General features: G+C 37.3%; 1 protein-coding gene across 3 annotated transcripts in view; it reads right to left on the bottom strand.

Annotated features, from left to right (window-relative positions):
• Window positions 1–605: 605 nt before the first annotated feature.
• Window positions 606–18809, bottom strand: part of LOC105661924 (uncharacterized) — a 32710-nt gene continuing 14506 nt past the window's right edge. The window contains exon 4 of one of the 3 annotated variants that reach the window (XM_012280692.2): window positions 606–1124. In XM_012280692.2, the coding sequence (XP_012136082.2) occupies window positions 878–1124 (247 nt within the window). In that variant the 3' untranslated portion in view covers window positions 606–877. The remainder of the gene's footprint in view (window positions 1125–18809) is intronic. The other 2 variants (XM_012280693.2, XM_076536155.1) reach the window with 2 other exon arrangements.

The following is an 18809-nucleotide window of genomic DNA, read 5'->3' on the forward strand; positions in this document are numbered from 1 at the left end:
TTCGGGACGATTCTGGCCCGCGATCCTTAAACGGACTTCGTCAATGGCCCCCATACTTTTTCTTCCGACGCGTACCGACGCTGAAAGATAAAGGATTCTTGTCGGTGGATCGATGGATCGATTACCTTCCAATTCTCTTTTCAATTCGTACAATGCGCCTCGACGAACTGAATGGGAGTGTACTGTTCGTGTCATTTTTTGTTACAACACTCGTAGTCTATTCATATCGCATCGAGTATATAGTATGTAATTAGTAATTTTAATTTACACTGAATTAATGTAAATTATTTAGCTAATTATTTTACATTATTTCATGTTTAATATATCACGTTTTCTACAGCTGGGGTAAATTACCTAAGCAATTTTGAAAGAAACGAGGTATAATTTTAGACATATTTAGCTATACTTGATCGTGCAATCACAATTTCCTTTGCAATTTATAATTCATTTATATCATACTGCTTTAATATTTTTCAATTTCATTTCTAACTCTTTCTTGTTTAAAATAATTTTTATTATCCGACAATTTCACCTATTGGTTAAAAATATTCTTTGTTAAAAATCAATAATGATCACAGATCAGAATATTATAACTTTTCCAGGAATATAAATCCAGTAATGATAAACTTCTAAAACAAAAATTAAGCAAATGTATTGACTTAACGAATAGAACTATCATTTCTCCAAAAATAATATTCTTGAAAACTAAAAAATTTCTTAAGAAAATAAATTAAACTTTGTGTGTCTACTTCAAACAAATTCACTTTAATGAAAACCTGTTCGAGCAAGTTGCTCTGTTTGTTCGAACTCCGCAGTATCGAAGCAATAAATTTTGCTATAAAACTCTGAATTTATATTTCGAGAAAGATACAGGTATTCATGGCGGAACAGGTGGAGGCAACATTTCTTTTTGATTCGTCGCAAAGGATCGATCTTTTATATCCTGGGAGCAAAGGTCGAACGTCGAGGAGGATTGAGTCGTTTCAGAACCAGATTTCACGACGTCCAGTGACTCGCGTACTGACCCCTCTGACCCGATTTCCGGTTTGTCATCTGGACCTCTGACCATTGAACAGGTCCCTGTCACAGTCCCATTAGGATATCGTTTCACGGTTTCCAACCCCCTGAAAAAGAAAGGGAAATCAGTATGGAATTCCAGAGGTCTGCCACTATGTGGAACCCTTTACACGGAAATACGACGGTCCTGCGATTCGCAAGAAGATTATTTTCATCCGGTTCTTCGTAAAATCGTTCGTTGATTGACTACGTGGTATTCAAGATTAGTCGAATTATATTTTATTGTTGTAGGACGGTTTGGAAGGGGGTTTATAGTGTTATGTTTGAAAATTTACAGAATGATCAATTTTCAGATATGTAAATTTCTGTATTTTCAGATTGTCACATTTTCAATTTCCAAATTTTAAATCCTCTAATACCACAATTTCCAAATTTCCTAAGATTCAAACTTTCTAATTTCTTCAAATTTCCAATTTCCCAATTTCCCAATTTCCCAATTTCCCAATATCCCAATTTTTCAATTTCCCCATTTCCCAATTTCCCAATTTCCTAATTTCCCAATTTCCCAATTTCCCAATTTCCCAATTTCCCAATTTCCTAGTTTCCCATTCCCTAATTTCCCAATTCCTTAATTCTCCAATTCCCTAATTCTCCAATTCTCTAATTCCCCAGTTCCCTAATTCCCCGATTCTCTAATTCCCAAATTTCTCCATTTCCTGACTTACTAGATTCCCCAATTCACAAATTTCCACTTACTGAAATCCCCAATCTTCAAAATTACCAACTCTCTGAAGCCCCCATTTCCCAATTACCCCAAATTCCCCAAATTCCCCAAATTCACAAATTTCCACATTTCCAACCTCCCAAAATTTCAATCTCTTCAAAATTCCAATATCCAAATCCCTAAATGTAAAATAAAAGAATTTTTGAATATCCAAATTAAAAAATTGCCAGACCCTCCATTTCAAAGTACCGAAAATAATAAGTTAGGTACAAAAATCAAGATGAATGAAATAGAGAGAAAAATTCCCTTAAGCAAAAATCGAGAACTCGAGTCTCATAAGCCGTCATATATCTATGGATCTACACGAAGGACGAGGGTCCTGCCTGAGGATCCTGTTCATGTGTCACTGGCTTAAGAAGCCCTCTTAATTCAGACTAGTATCCACGCACGGGACCCCATACCACCGTGACGATCATGATCTCAGGTGGTTTCTGGAATCGCCGCTTGTCAAATCAAATCCTTCCGGGTCCGAAAGGACGATTTACTTTTTTCGCAGGACGTCTATACAAACGCCAGAACCCTATGCAAATAACGGTAACATATACCTATGGGAAAATCCATCCGAATTGACGACTTTAGCGATAACCAAAAATGTTTGATATTTTACTTACCACTTAATACCTTGATACTTTACTTATTTAGAATTTGACATTTTTCTTGGGTTATGTAAATAATTCATGGTAATATTATTGTCTTTCGTTTTCTTTAGAGATTTGAGTACTAAAGATTTATTATGAACTCAAAGTATTCTATGAAATTCACTATGTGTAAAATTATTTTACTTCAGGAGGAATATATATTATTCTGAAGTGTATTAGAGTAGATTAGCAGTAGATTAAGATTAATGATCTTCAATTTAGCGAATAAAATTCTTTGTTACATCGAAGATAGCAGGTATTTGGAAATTTATAATATAAAATACCATCTAGAAAATTTACATAAACAATGAGCAGATAGTCTTTGGGTAGTGTTCCTCTATAGACAAAAAAACTTCACCAGGCAACAAATTTCTTATCACCTTTAATCATATCTGCCTAACAAATCCCACTCATTCAAAAAGCAAATGTTCGCTAATAAATGCAACAGCTAGCAAAAAGTGAATAGCCGGTAGATTACGAATCCTAATCCTAGATCAAGGATCTGGATTGTTAGCGCAGATACACCGGCCGATATAGGCGGTTAGAGGAGGAGTTAAAAACAGTTCGTCATCTCAGAAGGGTGACCCCGTGGGAGCTACGGGTCAACGAAGTCGAGGGACACGAATCGACCGGATTCATAAACTAGTATAGTCCTATGAACCGGAAACCCGGCATTGATCTTGTTTCATTTCGAGTGGAGTCGATCTCGTTTGAGCGGACGATCGCCAGCACGCGCTGATCGCAGGTTGCTGTCGAGCTGGATTCGACTAGAAAAGCGGCCATTCTCGTATCACCGGTTAGCCATAACTGGTACGTTGCCAAAATGAAGTGGTTGACGGGTGGAAATTCTGTCAACGGTCGTCGCGGGCCAGGATGGACAGGGGTCATCCGCGATCGCGTGGACAACTCGTTACAAAGGTGAAAGGTTCCGAAGATCGAGAACAGGTCGTTGAAACGGGATCGGCACGCACCACCGTGTTTTTCGCGATCTGGATTGGTCACTCTTCATGGATTGGGTATGCGTCAACGGATCATGAAGGGATCAACGCTGCTAATGATCGTACAGTATTCTGTACGATCTGACCTGCTACTGGTTAGCGAATTTTGATCGATGAGATAAGATTCGAATTCCTTTCGTAACGTGTAATTTGGCTCCGTATACAATGGCGCAGAGGATTAACGGGAGTCTTGCTCTTGTTGTACGAGTAGCAAGATGTTGGACATGAATTAAGGAATTGTACCGTGAATATGAATTGTATCGTACTTGCTGACATTTCTGTTACCCGGGTTAGAACAAGCTTTAAAATAGAGGCAGTGGTTGCTATAAGATTATAGCTTATATGCTTATGTTACTATAAGTAGATATGAATCGATGTATATGCTTATTTGTGGATATAGGTATGCAGACATATGTAGGTGTATTTATAGACATATGAACATATTATTATGTAGATATATGTAGATATGTGTGAATATATGTTGATATATGTGGACATGTGTGGACATATATAGATGTATGTGTACACATGTGAATATACACATGTGTATGTGGATATGTCCGAACATATATGCATATATGAATATTTGTGGATACTTATGGACATATTGTGAACATATGAAGATACGAATATAACATACGAAGATACTTTACTCTTAAACTGATGATTTACAAAAAGATATTTTTTACTCAAAACAAAAATCGTCCAAAATTATTGTGCTGAGTCTTTACATACCCCTTTCAACAAACTACATACTATAATTAGTTAAACATTATCATAATTATATTACATACATAATAATGAAATTTCAAATAATTTTCAGCAAATTAAAGGCAAAATTAACAAGAGTAGGAACATTTTATAAGAATTGCTTATAGATTGAGACAAAGAATACACACACGCACATAATTGGTTTGTCATAAAGTAGTAGAACAAGAATTTAACAGGGTGTTCTCTTTTTTTAGTGTCCAGTAGGTCCGCTTCCGGTCAGTCGGGGTCATGTGTCGACGGATTATGAGGTGACGAGCGCGGCTAATGGTCGTACGATGATCTTGACCCGTGAGACACGAGCGTGTAATCCGTCGTTGGCCACACGGGTCCTACGGGGCACCGTGATAGGGGAACTGGCTTTCCAAACAAGCAATAAAAGCGAACGTACGACTGCAAATATTGTGTAAATTACTGCTTGACCGTTCGTTACAAAACATTTCATAGCACATCATAGAAATACACAGAAAAAAGTTATGAAGAACACGTTCTCATATTTATGAGAGCTTAGCTTGAAGTATTATTTCTGATACTTATTTCACTCAAATTTGAACTGAATTGCAATTGAGTTTGAAATATACCAATTTTATAGTAATGATATTATTACAAAACACAATCTACACGTACAAATAATTTCAAGCTCTTCACAAATATTCAAGTAAATAGAACAATGTTAGAATGAGGACATTTAATGAAGAAAAGAATTGACTGCAGGATTGTTAATAGTTAATAAAATATATATTAATGAATGAAGAATTCGGTATTTACGATATTTACCCAGTATTGATACTGCAAAAATTTACCAACATTCCAAATTTAATTATCATAGCAAGACAACCTTAAGAAAACCCATCTCGTTTGAAACACTGAAATTGCAAATACGGTGTTTGATGATTCGTGGAAGAAAGTGACTCGGAAGAGAATAAACAACGTGAAACAAGCACGATAAGCCAGAAGTGGCGATTAAAGGTAAGCAGCTGCGCGAAACTGACAAGGTGCTAGCTAAGGGTGGGAAAATCGTGGCCACGTTAGTCGTTCGATTCGAATAGGATGCTGCAAGGGAGTGATCTTCCTTTTTCAATGACGTCACAGACTCTCACGAAAGCAGCTGTTGGCTTCTAGCTGTGTCTGCCCTTAAGATTGATTGCCAGATTAGTCTAAGTATCTTCGACACGGAAAGGGTTCGTTTTCGGTATCTTTTCCTGAGTAAAGTCGATTTCATCCTTTGGGTGAGACGATCTCTTTGAAGATGCATCAAACACGCTACTTCCCCTTTAACTGACAGTTTGCGGCAATTTGTTGCATTTAATTCAATGGTTGTACCGATTACATTTTATGTGATGTGGTATAAGAATAAAATACATGTAACGATACGTGGTAGGTACAAGAAATTGATTGTCAGATTGGCAACTAAATTTAAGACCTTGAACCTGCGTCTAAGTGTATTCACTGTCTTAAAAAAAGACTGTGTTAATCTCCTGTATATACATCTATTGCACCTCATTTATTTAGCCTGAATTTTATACATTTGTTCAATAATTCCTGACAGCATCATTTAAATGTATCCTTACCAAAAATACCTTCCAATATGTAATCATTAAGCCGAAATTGGCCCTTCAGATATCCAATAAGACAAGAACAAACTTCTCATTAATCCTCCTTAAACCTCGACAGTTCTCTAAAGTTTCGAAAGAAGTTTACCCAACAACAGCTTCGAATCTCGTCTCGATCTTCCATCCAGCGTGGACCCGTTCTTCTAAGAAGCATCGTCCCAGGATAAAAAATTCATCCCTTATCCGCGGGTATAGAGTGAAATGGCATACGGGTTGTATCGGCACCGCTGACGCAACAAGTGCACTCTCCCCGTGGCTACCGACTTCTTTTTATCTCGCAGCTGTTTCAGAGATGCACGAAGGATGCACCGAATCCCTGGGTCCTTTTGCGAGACGAGCCAACGACGAAGTATGCTAATGCCCCTCATAAAGCTCCGCAACAGGTTCATTTCTCTGAGACGCGAGGCTACGAAAATCCACGAAGAAATGCATCCGCACGTACGACGATCGTTTGTCACCTGGACACCTGAAAAATCTGACGGGGCCAGCTTTCGTATGCGGTCGCGGCAGATTCGTTTTGTTAACGAGCAACAACCTCCGACGATTCGTGGAACCAACCCCCTCTCTATCACTCTTTCGAACGTGCCCGAAACGCGTGGATTAAGCGCGATGGATAATTTGTGGATTAATTCGGAGATTGATGGCGGGTGTCCGAGGCTTTACAGGATGTTAAAGAACGCGATATTTATGTGGTACATGAGAAAGTATACTGACAAGACGTGATTCAATGGGAGCTAAAAATTTGAGGACGTGTTTGTGGATCTTGTGGATTCAAGGTCTTAGGAATCAAACTCCTGACAGTCATCTTTCTTTACAAATTTTCAAGCACACGTTCCCATTGAATTATTGCTGAAATGTTAGATTTTTAATACAACATTGATATCCCCTTTCTGATAAATGTATTAAAAGAAATCATAACAAAATTAGTCAAGCTATCGTTATAAGCAAAGAACATCTTCGTCGGCTCGATGAAAGCAGCTGCAAATACTCGTTGTATTTGACATCGTTTCCTCTTCTGGTGGAAGCTGACGGTGTATTGTCTCGTCGGTGATGTAAGAGGACGCCAAGCTGCGAAAATAATTGCTTCACGAAAGACAGAAGCGCGACAGAACGAGTCGGTGGCAAGGAAGGATAGGTGAAAATAAATAAAGAAAGGAGAAAAAACGGTTCCCAGGATTCGAATCGCCTCGTATGTCTCCTATAAAGGGAAGATTGTTCTGGCTCTATTCTGCTTGGAGGGATGTCTGAAAACGAAGGGTCCTCTATATTCTCGTGGCTTCGCCAAGGGTGGTTCTGAGGGATGCTGCTGTTGCTGTTCTCGTTCCTGCTGCATCTGTCCCTTTAATGTAATGATATCTAAAAAACAGGACCCGCTTATTCATTCGTACGACTCTTGGTCATCAATTTGCTTCTTAAATAGATTTTCGATGGTGTACCTTTCATTACCGTCATTTTCTATTCTCTTCGATAATAAAAGTTCCTTTGTACTTCAAGTTAATGTTCACGTGGACAATTTTTTTAGTTGCTATATTATCAATAGTATTAGCTAATTTCTTTGTTGAAAATTTTAAGAACTCAAATCTACTTACCTACGAATTTGAGTTTCACTGGACTTGTAAATTTCTGGGCTTTCATTACCAAATTACGTGTTATTAATGTACCTGTTACTATCTTGTATAAAAATGTGTTAATACGTAAATAAAATAAATGTATGATACATAAAGCTGTGTTATATATATTTCTCCAAAAACAGTTCAATATTCTAACCGCTCCAACAACATAGAAATACGTTTCCACTTTCGGCAAGTATCTGATCGTCCCAGCCATCCATTATTATAAATAACACTATCCTTTCACCGACCTTCGTCCGATAACCCTTATCGAAAAGTAATAGAATACAAGGTACAACAGGCCAAGAAGAGTTTGGAGAAAGAGTTTCGATTCCGTTTACGCCACCTAGGGAGTCCTTGGCCAGGATCTCGCAGGACATTCAAGAGGGACGTGATGCGATTCACCTCGCAGCTAAGGTCGATCGAACAACACTTCGCGTCCAGAATACAGAAATCAAAAGCACCGAACACGCAAAGCAGGAAAGAAGAGCATAGATACTTTGGTACATGGACAAAATCTAAATACCATGATTATTTAATAATAATTTTTTTTTAAGAACAAATTTCGGTTTGATACTTCACAATTGCAGGTTTGCAGCCATTAGATATAATTTTATATCGCAACAAGTTTGAACTTTTTCAAGCTTCAAATATATTTAACAGATTTTTTATTTATAAAAATTGTTATAGATTCAGGATAGAGTTTACAAGTTGTATTTGTTATAGAGTTGTATATTGAAACTTGCTGACTTTTAGAGATTTTTAGATTTGAGAATTTGAGGGTTGATTAATAAGGTTATAGGATTTTGAGGAACTAGTTTATGCGAATATAAGAATCTAGGGATTTGAGAATTTAGGGGACTGGTGGTCTAAGAATTTGAAGATATACGTACGGAGATACCTTGGGATTTGGGGATCCAGAGATTTGCCTCTAGAAATTTGTGGCCACTATTTGAGAACATTAGGATTTGGGAACATAGAGATTAGAGGGCCTCGAAATTCAGGAGTGTAGAAATTTGGACACAGGGAAACTTATTTAGAAATTAGGAATTTAGAGATTTTTAAATTTATAAATTAAGGGATTTGGAAATTTGGTAACTTGGAAATTTTAACATTCGCTAATTCAGAAATTAAAAAATTCAGTCATCAATAAAATTGGAGTCACAAAGAGTAAGTTTAGTAACTTAGTAATACGCAAATTTAATAAATTCAAACATCCAAGAATTAATCAAATAAACTCGTGTTCGACATTATCCGAGTTTGAATCGTTCGACCACTCGAATTCCTGTATCCCCAAGAAAACGAAACAAACTGACAAAGCGAAAGACGAGAGGACCAGATCACGAAACGATCCCCCGTGATAATACGGTTGTAACGTGAATTTTCAAAAAACGCCGAATCGGAATGGTCATTTCACGGATTGTTCCTTGGACGACGAGGAGAGAAACACGGATCGGCAACAGATTCGAACGAGGGACGAGAGAGACAGTCTCGAGACCCTATATTTTGGTCTCATTTTACTAAAAGCCGATCGTATTTCACGATTCCACTCGTTGCGAGGACAATACGACAGCGTGCCCGTTTTCTATTCGCCTTTTCGTCGCAGGCCCCGCTGTTTTTCCATCTCTTTCGCGGGCTCGTTTTTACGAAATTCGTAACCTGACTTGAGGGGAACGTTGTTTTTTTCCCTCTTTTGCGATCGTCATTTCTGGCACGGTCCATAGAGACTCGGTCATTTGTCCGCAATTTGACCATAAATGCAGCCATCGAGGATATTTACCCGCTTGCAGAACATTTTTTACTTTTCCTTCTCTTGCATTCAATAGAAACTTTTTTCTTTCTGCTTTCTTGATCTCTTTTTTCCCGGCAATGCGGACGAAATATATCGCCTTAAGTTCAAATGGCAGCCACCGCGACCGAACGGCGTGGAAATTTCGAAGATTCTCTGGCACGAGATCTCGTCACGCAGCCATGTGAAATGTAAATAAAAGAGCACCGAGATTCGCTATGGTTTAAGGGTGCTGACAATGTTTGCTCTGTTACATGTCAGAAATTTGTTAGAACGAAACGTGGAAGAATAACCGTTCCATAAAGCAAATGTTTGATAACATGTTCAATATTTTACGCAAAGAAATAGCGTACATGTAACTGCAGTTTGCAATATGACTGTAATATCAGTTTGCAAATTGTAACTGCTGTGCTGTGTGCTGAAGAAAAATTTGTGAATTGTCACTGCAATACTTCTTTGATATTTATGTGGAGTTAGTGCAATTTTTATGAATGCCAATAATGTTTTGATAGGATATACTTATTTATACATTATTCGTACTAATACATTAAGACACAAATGGCTAACTAGGAAATTGGCCAATTATTCCTAAATTTTTTTAAAGATGAGAGAAGAACATGAAAAATAAACATTTTTTAATTTGAAGTGGAATAAGTTTACAATTAAATATACTTGCACATTCTTAAGATCTCATGCATTTCATGTTTGAATAATTACAGGATTATTAACACAAAGTACTTCGTCAAAAATACGTTACATCAGAATGAAGTATAAAATCTCTATTTTGTCACGTTTTGTGTTACAATATAAAATGTGTACGTCTGTACATTTAATCGTGATATCTGAAACGTTACAACTATCTGATTTACGAATGAAACGAAGGTAGCATTATTAACGGAATGCAACGAATCCTGGGCGATCCTTTATCGTTCGGGGCTGTGGCTGACCCTAGACATTATCCTTGGTCGTCCCGTGGACGGTCTTAAATTAATATTCAAATCTGTATCAACGGCCGTGCATGAATCTCGCCAACGGCCAAGAACCATTGTCATGTCGAATTTTCGTGTGTCCCTGTGTTCCTCAAGTGTCCTTCCTGATCGTCCAAGGATTCGACTGATTCAATTCCCCCTACTTTGTTGTCTCCTGGTCCCTTTTAGCGATCCACTGGCCGACGATCTTTTTCTGGAACACTTTTTTTCTCCAACCAGGAACGAACACCATTGGTCGGACTGTTGCTTCGACTGACCCAATTATTATGTCCCATTGGGAATTTGTTACCCGAGGTATGATTCCTTGACATGGGTTCGCTCCTTCGTAACTGTTACATACTTTGTTAATATTCTACACGTATACTTGTTAATATTATATTCGGTTGTATAACGATGTTAAGGATATTTATTGTATACGTTCGTTGAAATGAGTACACTGAGATTTGTATAAATTTTCTTAATGTTTAACTCCTTCTTTATAAATTTTGTTATTGAATCTTTTCAAATTTCATTATTCTAGCATTTATACATTTTATACAAGTCTTTAAACGCATACATTTCTGAAATTTGAGCTTTCAAATGTCCAGACATATAAATCTTAAAATTTTCGAATTCCAATACTTTCATCAATTTTACACATTACTAAAGTTTGAATATTTTTAACATATATAGGTACAAAAGGTATGGAGATTCACAGTCTATAAATGAACTAAAATAATGAATATAATAATTTATACTTGCAGACTGATATATCAGAAATGCATCAAATCTGTCTAGTAAATTAACTCGATATTATTTGTAAACTACACATAAATTGATCTCACATTTGAAGCGCCATTGAACCAAACACATTCACGCAGAAAATGTATCGCATATTTCTCCGATTCTTGGAAAGCTAAATAAATAATTCCGCTTTCGAGCTTATTTCCAATCCAGCTACGAGTTATTACGGCGTGTGTCGTAATTACAACGTACGGATTCGCGAGTGACAGGAACGAACGTTTCAGGAATGAAATTCTTCTGTTTGGTCTTCGTTCTACCTTCTCATAGTCGTAATTATTGGCTATTTAAAAGATGCCGACGGTATTTCCGTTCGTCTGAAATCCGCTGATTGCCGGCGTGGAAATCGTGGGAGCCACGGGTCCCGAATAAATCGAATTATCATATTAATACCGGCATGTCATCGTCGCATTATTCATGCGTGCCCGCGACGAATATCGTGAACGCCGGCGTCGCTTATAAATCAGCGGGATTCGTGGAAGCTGGCCTCTCATGTGATTTTGAAAATTCCGAGCCCGTCATTTACAAAGAATCTCTTACTCTTTCTAGATAATCATCGAACGATCCGCCGCTCTGTCGTTTCATATTATTACGATACATTGACTGTTATCCGCTCTTCTTTCCGTACCCTGAAACTATGTATACGTCCTCGAGATTGTATCCCTTTTCGACCAAATTATCGTGCAACATGTCATTCTAACACTAAGATGATATCTCTCTTTGTAAACAACGTGTGCTTTATACGTACCTTTTACGATATGGAATTGCATGATATATTTAATGTTCCTTCTAGATTTATTTGACGTTCTTTCGTTTTGAACGTCTTGGAAAAATTTAAGGAAAAATGTTATGATTATTCGTTTGATTCTGTAATAATTTAATACATTCGGTATAGTAGTTTAAATTTATAAAATCAAGTATAATTATCCAGCTATCAAATCTTGTAGCAGAGAACGCTGTTAAAAGGCTTGTGGTGCTACATGAGCATAAATCGTACTTCAGTGCGTAATATAACATGTGACGTGCACCGTATGTCAGTCTAGCAAATTTTTTCAATAATATCAATTTTCACGTAGAGTCCTAAACACCTTAAAAAACTAGATATTTTTCAAACGAAAGGTTCTCATACACTCAAAAACTATTAAGTAAAATATATTAAATTTAGATAAAGAATCGATTAGAATTTTAAATGAAAAGACTGTAAATTATACTTGTATGGTTCGATTCGTCTACCAAAATTTTTAATCAAGATATATTGAAAAAAATTATTCAAAGGATTAGAGAGTGGAAAGAAAGTATCTGAAATTAAATTTAGATTGTCGTATCAGTAACCCGTCATCCGAGGGTTAATACGCTTTTATAATTTTATATATGATGACATTCGAACAAGAAAAGAAATATCGCTATTTTTTTCTCTCTACACTGGATGTATAAATATTCGACTTTCAGTTTGTTAGTTCGGTGTTCCATCATTTATGCAAATCGTTTATATCAGAATTGCCGACTATAAACGTTTCGTCGGTGGAAACAATTTAAAGATTATTCTTCGGGGTCTTATAAAAACAGATCCAGCTGAAAAACATCTTCGGCTTCATAAACCTTTCAATTCGCGAAACCAGTTTGGCAATTTTCGAATCAGAGTAACAACCTCGGATTCTACGAACACTATGATCGAATTCGTATTATCGGAACGATCTTAATTAGTTCTAAGATCATTAATTATGAACCTGACTCTGAACACAACAATAACATTATTTTATACAGGTATCATAATTTAACTTGTTATTCTTATCTTGTTCTATTAACACGTTCACTGCTGAATCAGTTGTGGGGCTTTCTGAAAGTTTATTGCTGACAAGCTTTTCATTTAACTACAGAACTCTCATACTTGTTTACCTGCTGTCTCAAATACAGTTCTATTAAATTACATGCAAAATAATTACATTTAAGCAGTTAAAATTAGAACGAAAATAATTACATATAAAATACACTACACGCATATTAAACATCACTCTCATAATTTGAAATAACAAATTGAGTTATTACGTTAAAAAATTTATTTTTAGTATCTCCAACAAGTCATTTCTATCTATGCCTTAAAATAAAAATATCAGATAAGATTTGTACAATTAATGTGTTAAGACTGTTTCGTTAAAATGGCGGAAAAGCACGTTCCGTAAAATATCGTGAGTAAAATTGAAAGAGAAGATTATTCCCAGCCGATGACTGTCCAAAAAAGGAAGCACAAGTCAGAGAAGCAAGCAGGAAGGATTTCTTTGCTTCTTCGCCGCCTTTTTGTCCAGCACCCTGAAGACCGAACGGCGCGGCGCACTGGCGAGGCTCGAGCAATAATTCAATTAGCCCCAAAGATTTAGTGGTGCGGACTCCATAATTCAAGGTGCACCGTACGAGTGAAATAGAAATGGAAACGACGGGGAGAACGGAAGGGGATGAAAGGGAGGTGGAAGAGCAGCAGCTAGACCCACCTTGGCATAAATTAGAAGAACAATGAGCGAGGCCAAGGTGGACCATGGCATAATACCACTGGCAGTGATGTATGAACGACACTGATAATTACTCCAATTGTTTATGCAAAATCTCTCTATCAAATATTTTCTCTCATTGGAAACAGTTATGGCGTATTTCTGGAGACTTCAGAATATTTTCAATTGCATTGTAGTTAAATACTACAATTTATACAGACTTCATTACAACATTACTTAGTTATCAAATAATTCTAAAATATGTACTTCATCTTTGTAAATAAAAAGAAAACATATGTAATATTTAAGCTAGTGTATTCAATTGTTCATACACGAGTCTGCTTGCTGAAATTATAGACTTTTCGAATTTTATATCTGGTGACATGTTCATACATGAAAGTAACACTGCGTAATTACAGCGTCAAAAATTTGTAATATTCTTTAAAAATGTTTAGGGGTGCGTGTTATAAAGAGAATGTATGAAATAGTTTTGTAAATTTAATCCTTGTTAAAGACTGGAGATCGAATAAATGGCAAGGATGACCGATTGACCGAAGAATTAAAAGTCGAAGAAACGGGATGGTCGCAGAAGGGGCTGGCAGAAGGGATGCTAATAACTCGGGTCCGACACGTCCGATGTCCCGTCGAAGGAGGAACGGACACAGGCGAAATTCATGCGTAATGTATGCGATATGCGAGAAGCATGGCACCGACGTCGTTGGCCTCCCAAACAATTAGAAAAGGGTCGGTGGTGGCATGAAGAAGGACGAAAATGGCCGGCGGCGAGGGCCGACGTAGGGGTTGCGTTTCAATTTCCCTAGGAACCGTTATATTGCAACGTCTTCCGAAATTAAAACGCTTGGACTGCTTCCAACGTGTGCGAATGGTCGAAGGGAGGGTGAACGAGAGAACAGAACGGCCAGTTCGTCGTTGCTACGAATACATTTCTCATGAGACACTTGCCGTACTTTTACACTTCGCTTAAATGTCCTGTGAATATCGTTCTAGTCGATATGTTCAGACGTTCTCGAAATTCCGTCGTATCTCGTCAGCTTCTGGAATTTCAAATGATATGTACAATTGGGGACTTTTGAAGGATACTTGGGATTATTTAGGACGAAGGTTTTCTTGTTCTACAATTACAGTTGAATATTGGATGTTATTCGTTGGTTGAAGTGATATATTCGAGTAAATAAGTGTTAGGTTAAATTAATGACGATGTCACTAATATCACAGTTGCAAGGGTGAAATATTACAGTCATTTGTTAGAAGACCAATGATACTAGCGGTTAATGAATTTATTTAATTTGAACGTTGAAAGTAAAATGACATAGTATGTGGGATCCTATTTGCTTGACTGAATCTTCCTAAAGGATATTTCAGGTTGAGGATCCTCGAAAATAAAATAAAACTAAAGATGAAGGTGAATAATCGACACACTGAATATGAATAATAAATGTGTATATATATTTAAAAGAACAATTAACGTTGTGAATGCTTTCGATGCTGGACAAAGACTGTCCGTGCTACGCGCCCTGTTCGGCGTTCTTTCTCCCGTCGATCGTATTTTGTCTTAACATAATTTTTCCACTACACGTGTCGCACGCTTCACTCCCCACACTCGGCCATACCTGCAAATTCTTCGGTCTCCGAAGAGAATTCTTTAAACGGTTTCATATGGTCTGCCGCGGTTGTGGTAATGCTCGGTCCTTCACCTTTGCCAACACGAATCACTTCATACCGATTATTTCCCTTAAAACTAGACACTTTATACGGTCCTAAATATTTCTTCTGAATTTTTAATCCGGTTCCAAATTGAGTACGCTTTATCGCAACTAGATCGCCTTCCTGATACACAGTCGCTTTCTTACATCTACGATTATAATTACGCCGATTCTCTTCCTGTACCTTTAACAAATTTTCTTTCGCTGTTTTTCTTAATTCTACGCGCTCATCAACGAATTGAGCTATCGCTTCTTTTCGTATTAATTCTAACAGTACAATATCGTCGCGTTGCTTCATCTTTAAACCGAACATAATTTCGAAAGGTGATGTATCTATACTACGTTGATAAGTGCTATTAATCCCTCTTTGAACTCTATCTATTTCTTTATACCATTTATCTGGTGCATCTATTGATAACTTCGTTAATACTGGAATAATAATGCGATTAATTCGTTCGACCTGTCCATTTCCTCTCGGAACACCCGTGGTCGTTAAAATGTGTTCAATTCTTTCCGTCGCGCAATATTCTTTAAAATCTCTCGATGTAAATGCTGTCCCTCTGTCCGTGATTATACGTGTCGGGTTACCGAATGTCTTTTGTTGTATCGTCAGTTTGTCTAATACTTCTTTCGTCGTCGTCGATTTCGTAGGGTACAACCAAACAAATTTGGAAAATCCATCTACTATCACTAAAATATGTTTATACAATTTACATGTTGTCGTCATCGGTCCTATGTGATCTATGTGATACGTCTCAAGAGGTCTGTCCCCCTTCGGTATCGGCTGTAACTGACCTTCCCTTTTTCCCTGTTTACGCTCCGCTAAGATACATGGTATACAACAACTAATGACTTTCTCTATTTTTTCATTTAAATTAGGTACATAAAATTCCTCTTTAATCCTTTCCGCTACCTTGCGTACCGAAAAATGTCCATTCTCGTGAATTTTCTTAATTACGTTAATCTGCATGCTTGTAGGTAAAACAATTACATTTTTATCAAGTACGCGTTTCATTAAAATATTGTTCTCTATAAAATAATCTTCGTAAGGTTCCTTTTCTAATATCTGACGTATAACGCGCAATCTTTCTTCCTCTTCTTGTTTCTTTCTAATGTTTTGTCCTAACGTATCCTCAATACACATAACTGGGAAACGACTGAGCGCATCTGCGTGTTTTAACTTTTCTCCCGCGCGGTGCTCAACTTCGAACTCAAATTCCTCTAACGACAGTGCCCATCTGGCAACCTTCGGTGACAAATCTTTCTTTTTAAGCGTTTTCTGAAACGCTTGGCAATCCGTAACTAGTCTAAACTTAACTCCTAATAAATAAACTCTAAACTTCTGAACGGCTTTAATTATGGCTAAAATCTCTAATTCATAGGAATGATATTTTCGCTCGGCTTCTGACGTTTTGCGACTCATGAAATATACTGGGTGACAATACTTTTCATTATCGTACCTTTGTAATAATACAGCGCCTAATCCTTCTATGCTTGCGTCTGTGTGAAGTTCTGTTATTGCTTCAGGATCGTAAATGCGCAACACCGGTTCTTTAGATAAAACATACTTCAAATCCGCAAATGACTTTCTCTCGGCCGTACCGAAAACAAAAACTTTATTTAATTTTAACAGATCTGATAACGGTTTAGCTAATTTCGCATAACTTTCAATAAATTTACGGAAGTACCCGGTCAATCCTAAAAAACTCTGAACATGTTTCTTATTCGTCGGTTCCGGAAATCCCTGTACCGCTTTTATTTTCGCCGGTGATGGGCGAATATTCCCATCCTCTATCACATGTCCCAAAAATTCTATATTCGTTTGAAGAAATTTAGATTTATTCCAATTTATAATTAACCCATTTTGAGCTGCTACCTGTAACGTTTCCTCTAATCTTCTATATGCATCTTCATCATCAATGCCAGGAATAATCAGGTCATCTACGTACGCTAAAACTACTTTTCTTCTTATTAAATCGCCAAAAACCTCGTCAATAAATCTTAAAAAACTGGTAGGACTATTACACAATCCAAATGGCGTTTTCAGAAATTCAAATTGTCCGTCTGGAGTAACAAATGAGGTAAATTTTCGACTATCTTCCGCGATGTTAACATGAAAAAACCCGTTCTTAAGGTCAATTGTTGAGAATACTTTTGCTCGCGTTAGCGCATCAATACAATCTTCGATTAACGGCATTGGAAATCTGTCTCTTACCATTTTCGCGTTTAATCTACGGTAATCTATGCACACCCTATATGTTCCGCCTTTCTTTGGTACTACTACTACCGGACTGCTATAATCGCTTATACTCGGACGAATAATTCCTTCTTTCAACCACTCATCTATCTGCTGAGTTACTACTTTCTTCTCTTTAGGGGCTAACCGCCTTGGTTTAGAACAAACGGGGATAGTGTCCAACAGTGTTATTCTAGTTTCCGTCCGTGTATCCGTTTTGACATGTGGTTCATAATTTTGTATTAAATTCTCTACGCGCACTTTATAGGAATGCTTTACATCAATTTCGCCTGTTTCTACATAGTTTATTCTCATCATTCTATTAATTTCGTAGATTTCCTTGTTTTCGTTTTGATCGCTTCTATTTATTAATACGCTGCCTTTGTCGCGACTTTCGTCGTTGACCGCCTCTATCGATTGTTTCTCCGCCGCGTCACGCGATCTTTCATTCGCTCGCCGTATTTCTACCGATCCTTTGTTTATACGAATATCTAAATCGTTGAGTAGTTCTTTTCCAAGCAAAACTTCGTCTCGCATATCCGTTTCATTAACTACAAATACGTTCGTTTGGAATAGATCGTTTCCAATGTTAATCTTTGCCGTAAACTTTCCTAACGGTTTCGTTAACGCGTTACCGAACCCTGTAAATCGTCGAAATGTTTCGTACAATACCGGTCTTCCTATTTGATTATAAACATTGTAGTTTACTACGCTTACTTCGCTGCCTGTATCTAGTAACGCATATGTGTGTAAACCGTTAATTTTAATCGCGACTTTATCGGTGGAAGTATGTATACTATTAACGCTCGATACTTTTTTATCCGACCGATCTAGCTTACAATGAGATGCTATATGCCCGAAACTATTACATTTAAAACATTTCATTCCTTTGTCTTTATCTGGACATACTCGATAATCATGCTCACTCGAACCGCAACCATAACAATGTTTCTTCGCCGCTGTCGATGCAACGACACGCGCCGATGCTACTTTCTTTTGTTCGTCTCTAACACGCATACTTTGTCTCGTACCTTCTTTTACTTTGTCAAATATTTCGATATTCTTTTTCAATTCTTTTAACGTTCGCGACCCATACAACATAATTTTATCGCGGCGTTCCCCTTGTAAACCGTCTGCGATATACTGAATAACCGCTATTTCCTCGATGCTACCCTGACTCGCTATTTCTTGCATACTATAAATATACTTACGACTACTTTCATTCGGCTGTTGCTTGCGCCTCAATAATTGTGAATGAATCGTCGCCGGATTTATTTCAGTTTTGAATTCTTCAATCAACCTACGTTTTAGATCGTCCCATGTCTTAACCGCTCTCTCGAAGGTGATAAACTGCCTTGCCGATCCCGTCAGCATCCGCTT

The sequence above is a fragment of the Megachile rotundata genome, chromosome 1 (genome assembly GCF_050947335.1).
Source record: "Megachile rotundata isolate GNS110a chromosome 1, iyMegRotu1, whole genome shotgun sequence".
Lineage (NCBI taxonomy): Eukaryota > Metazoa > Arthropoda > Insecta > Hymenoptera > Megachilidae > Megachile > Megachile rotundata.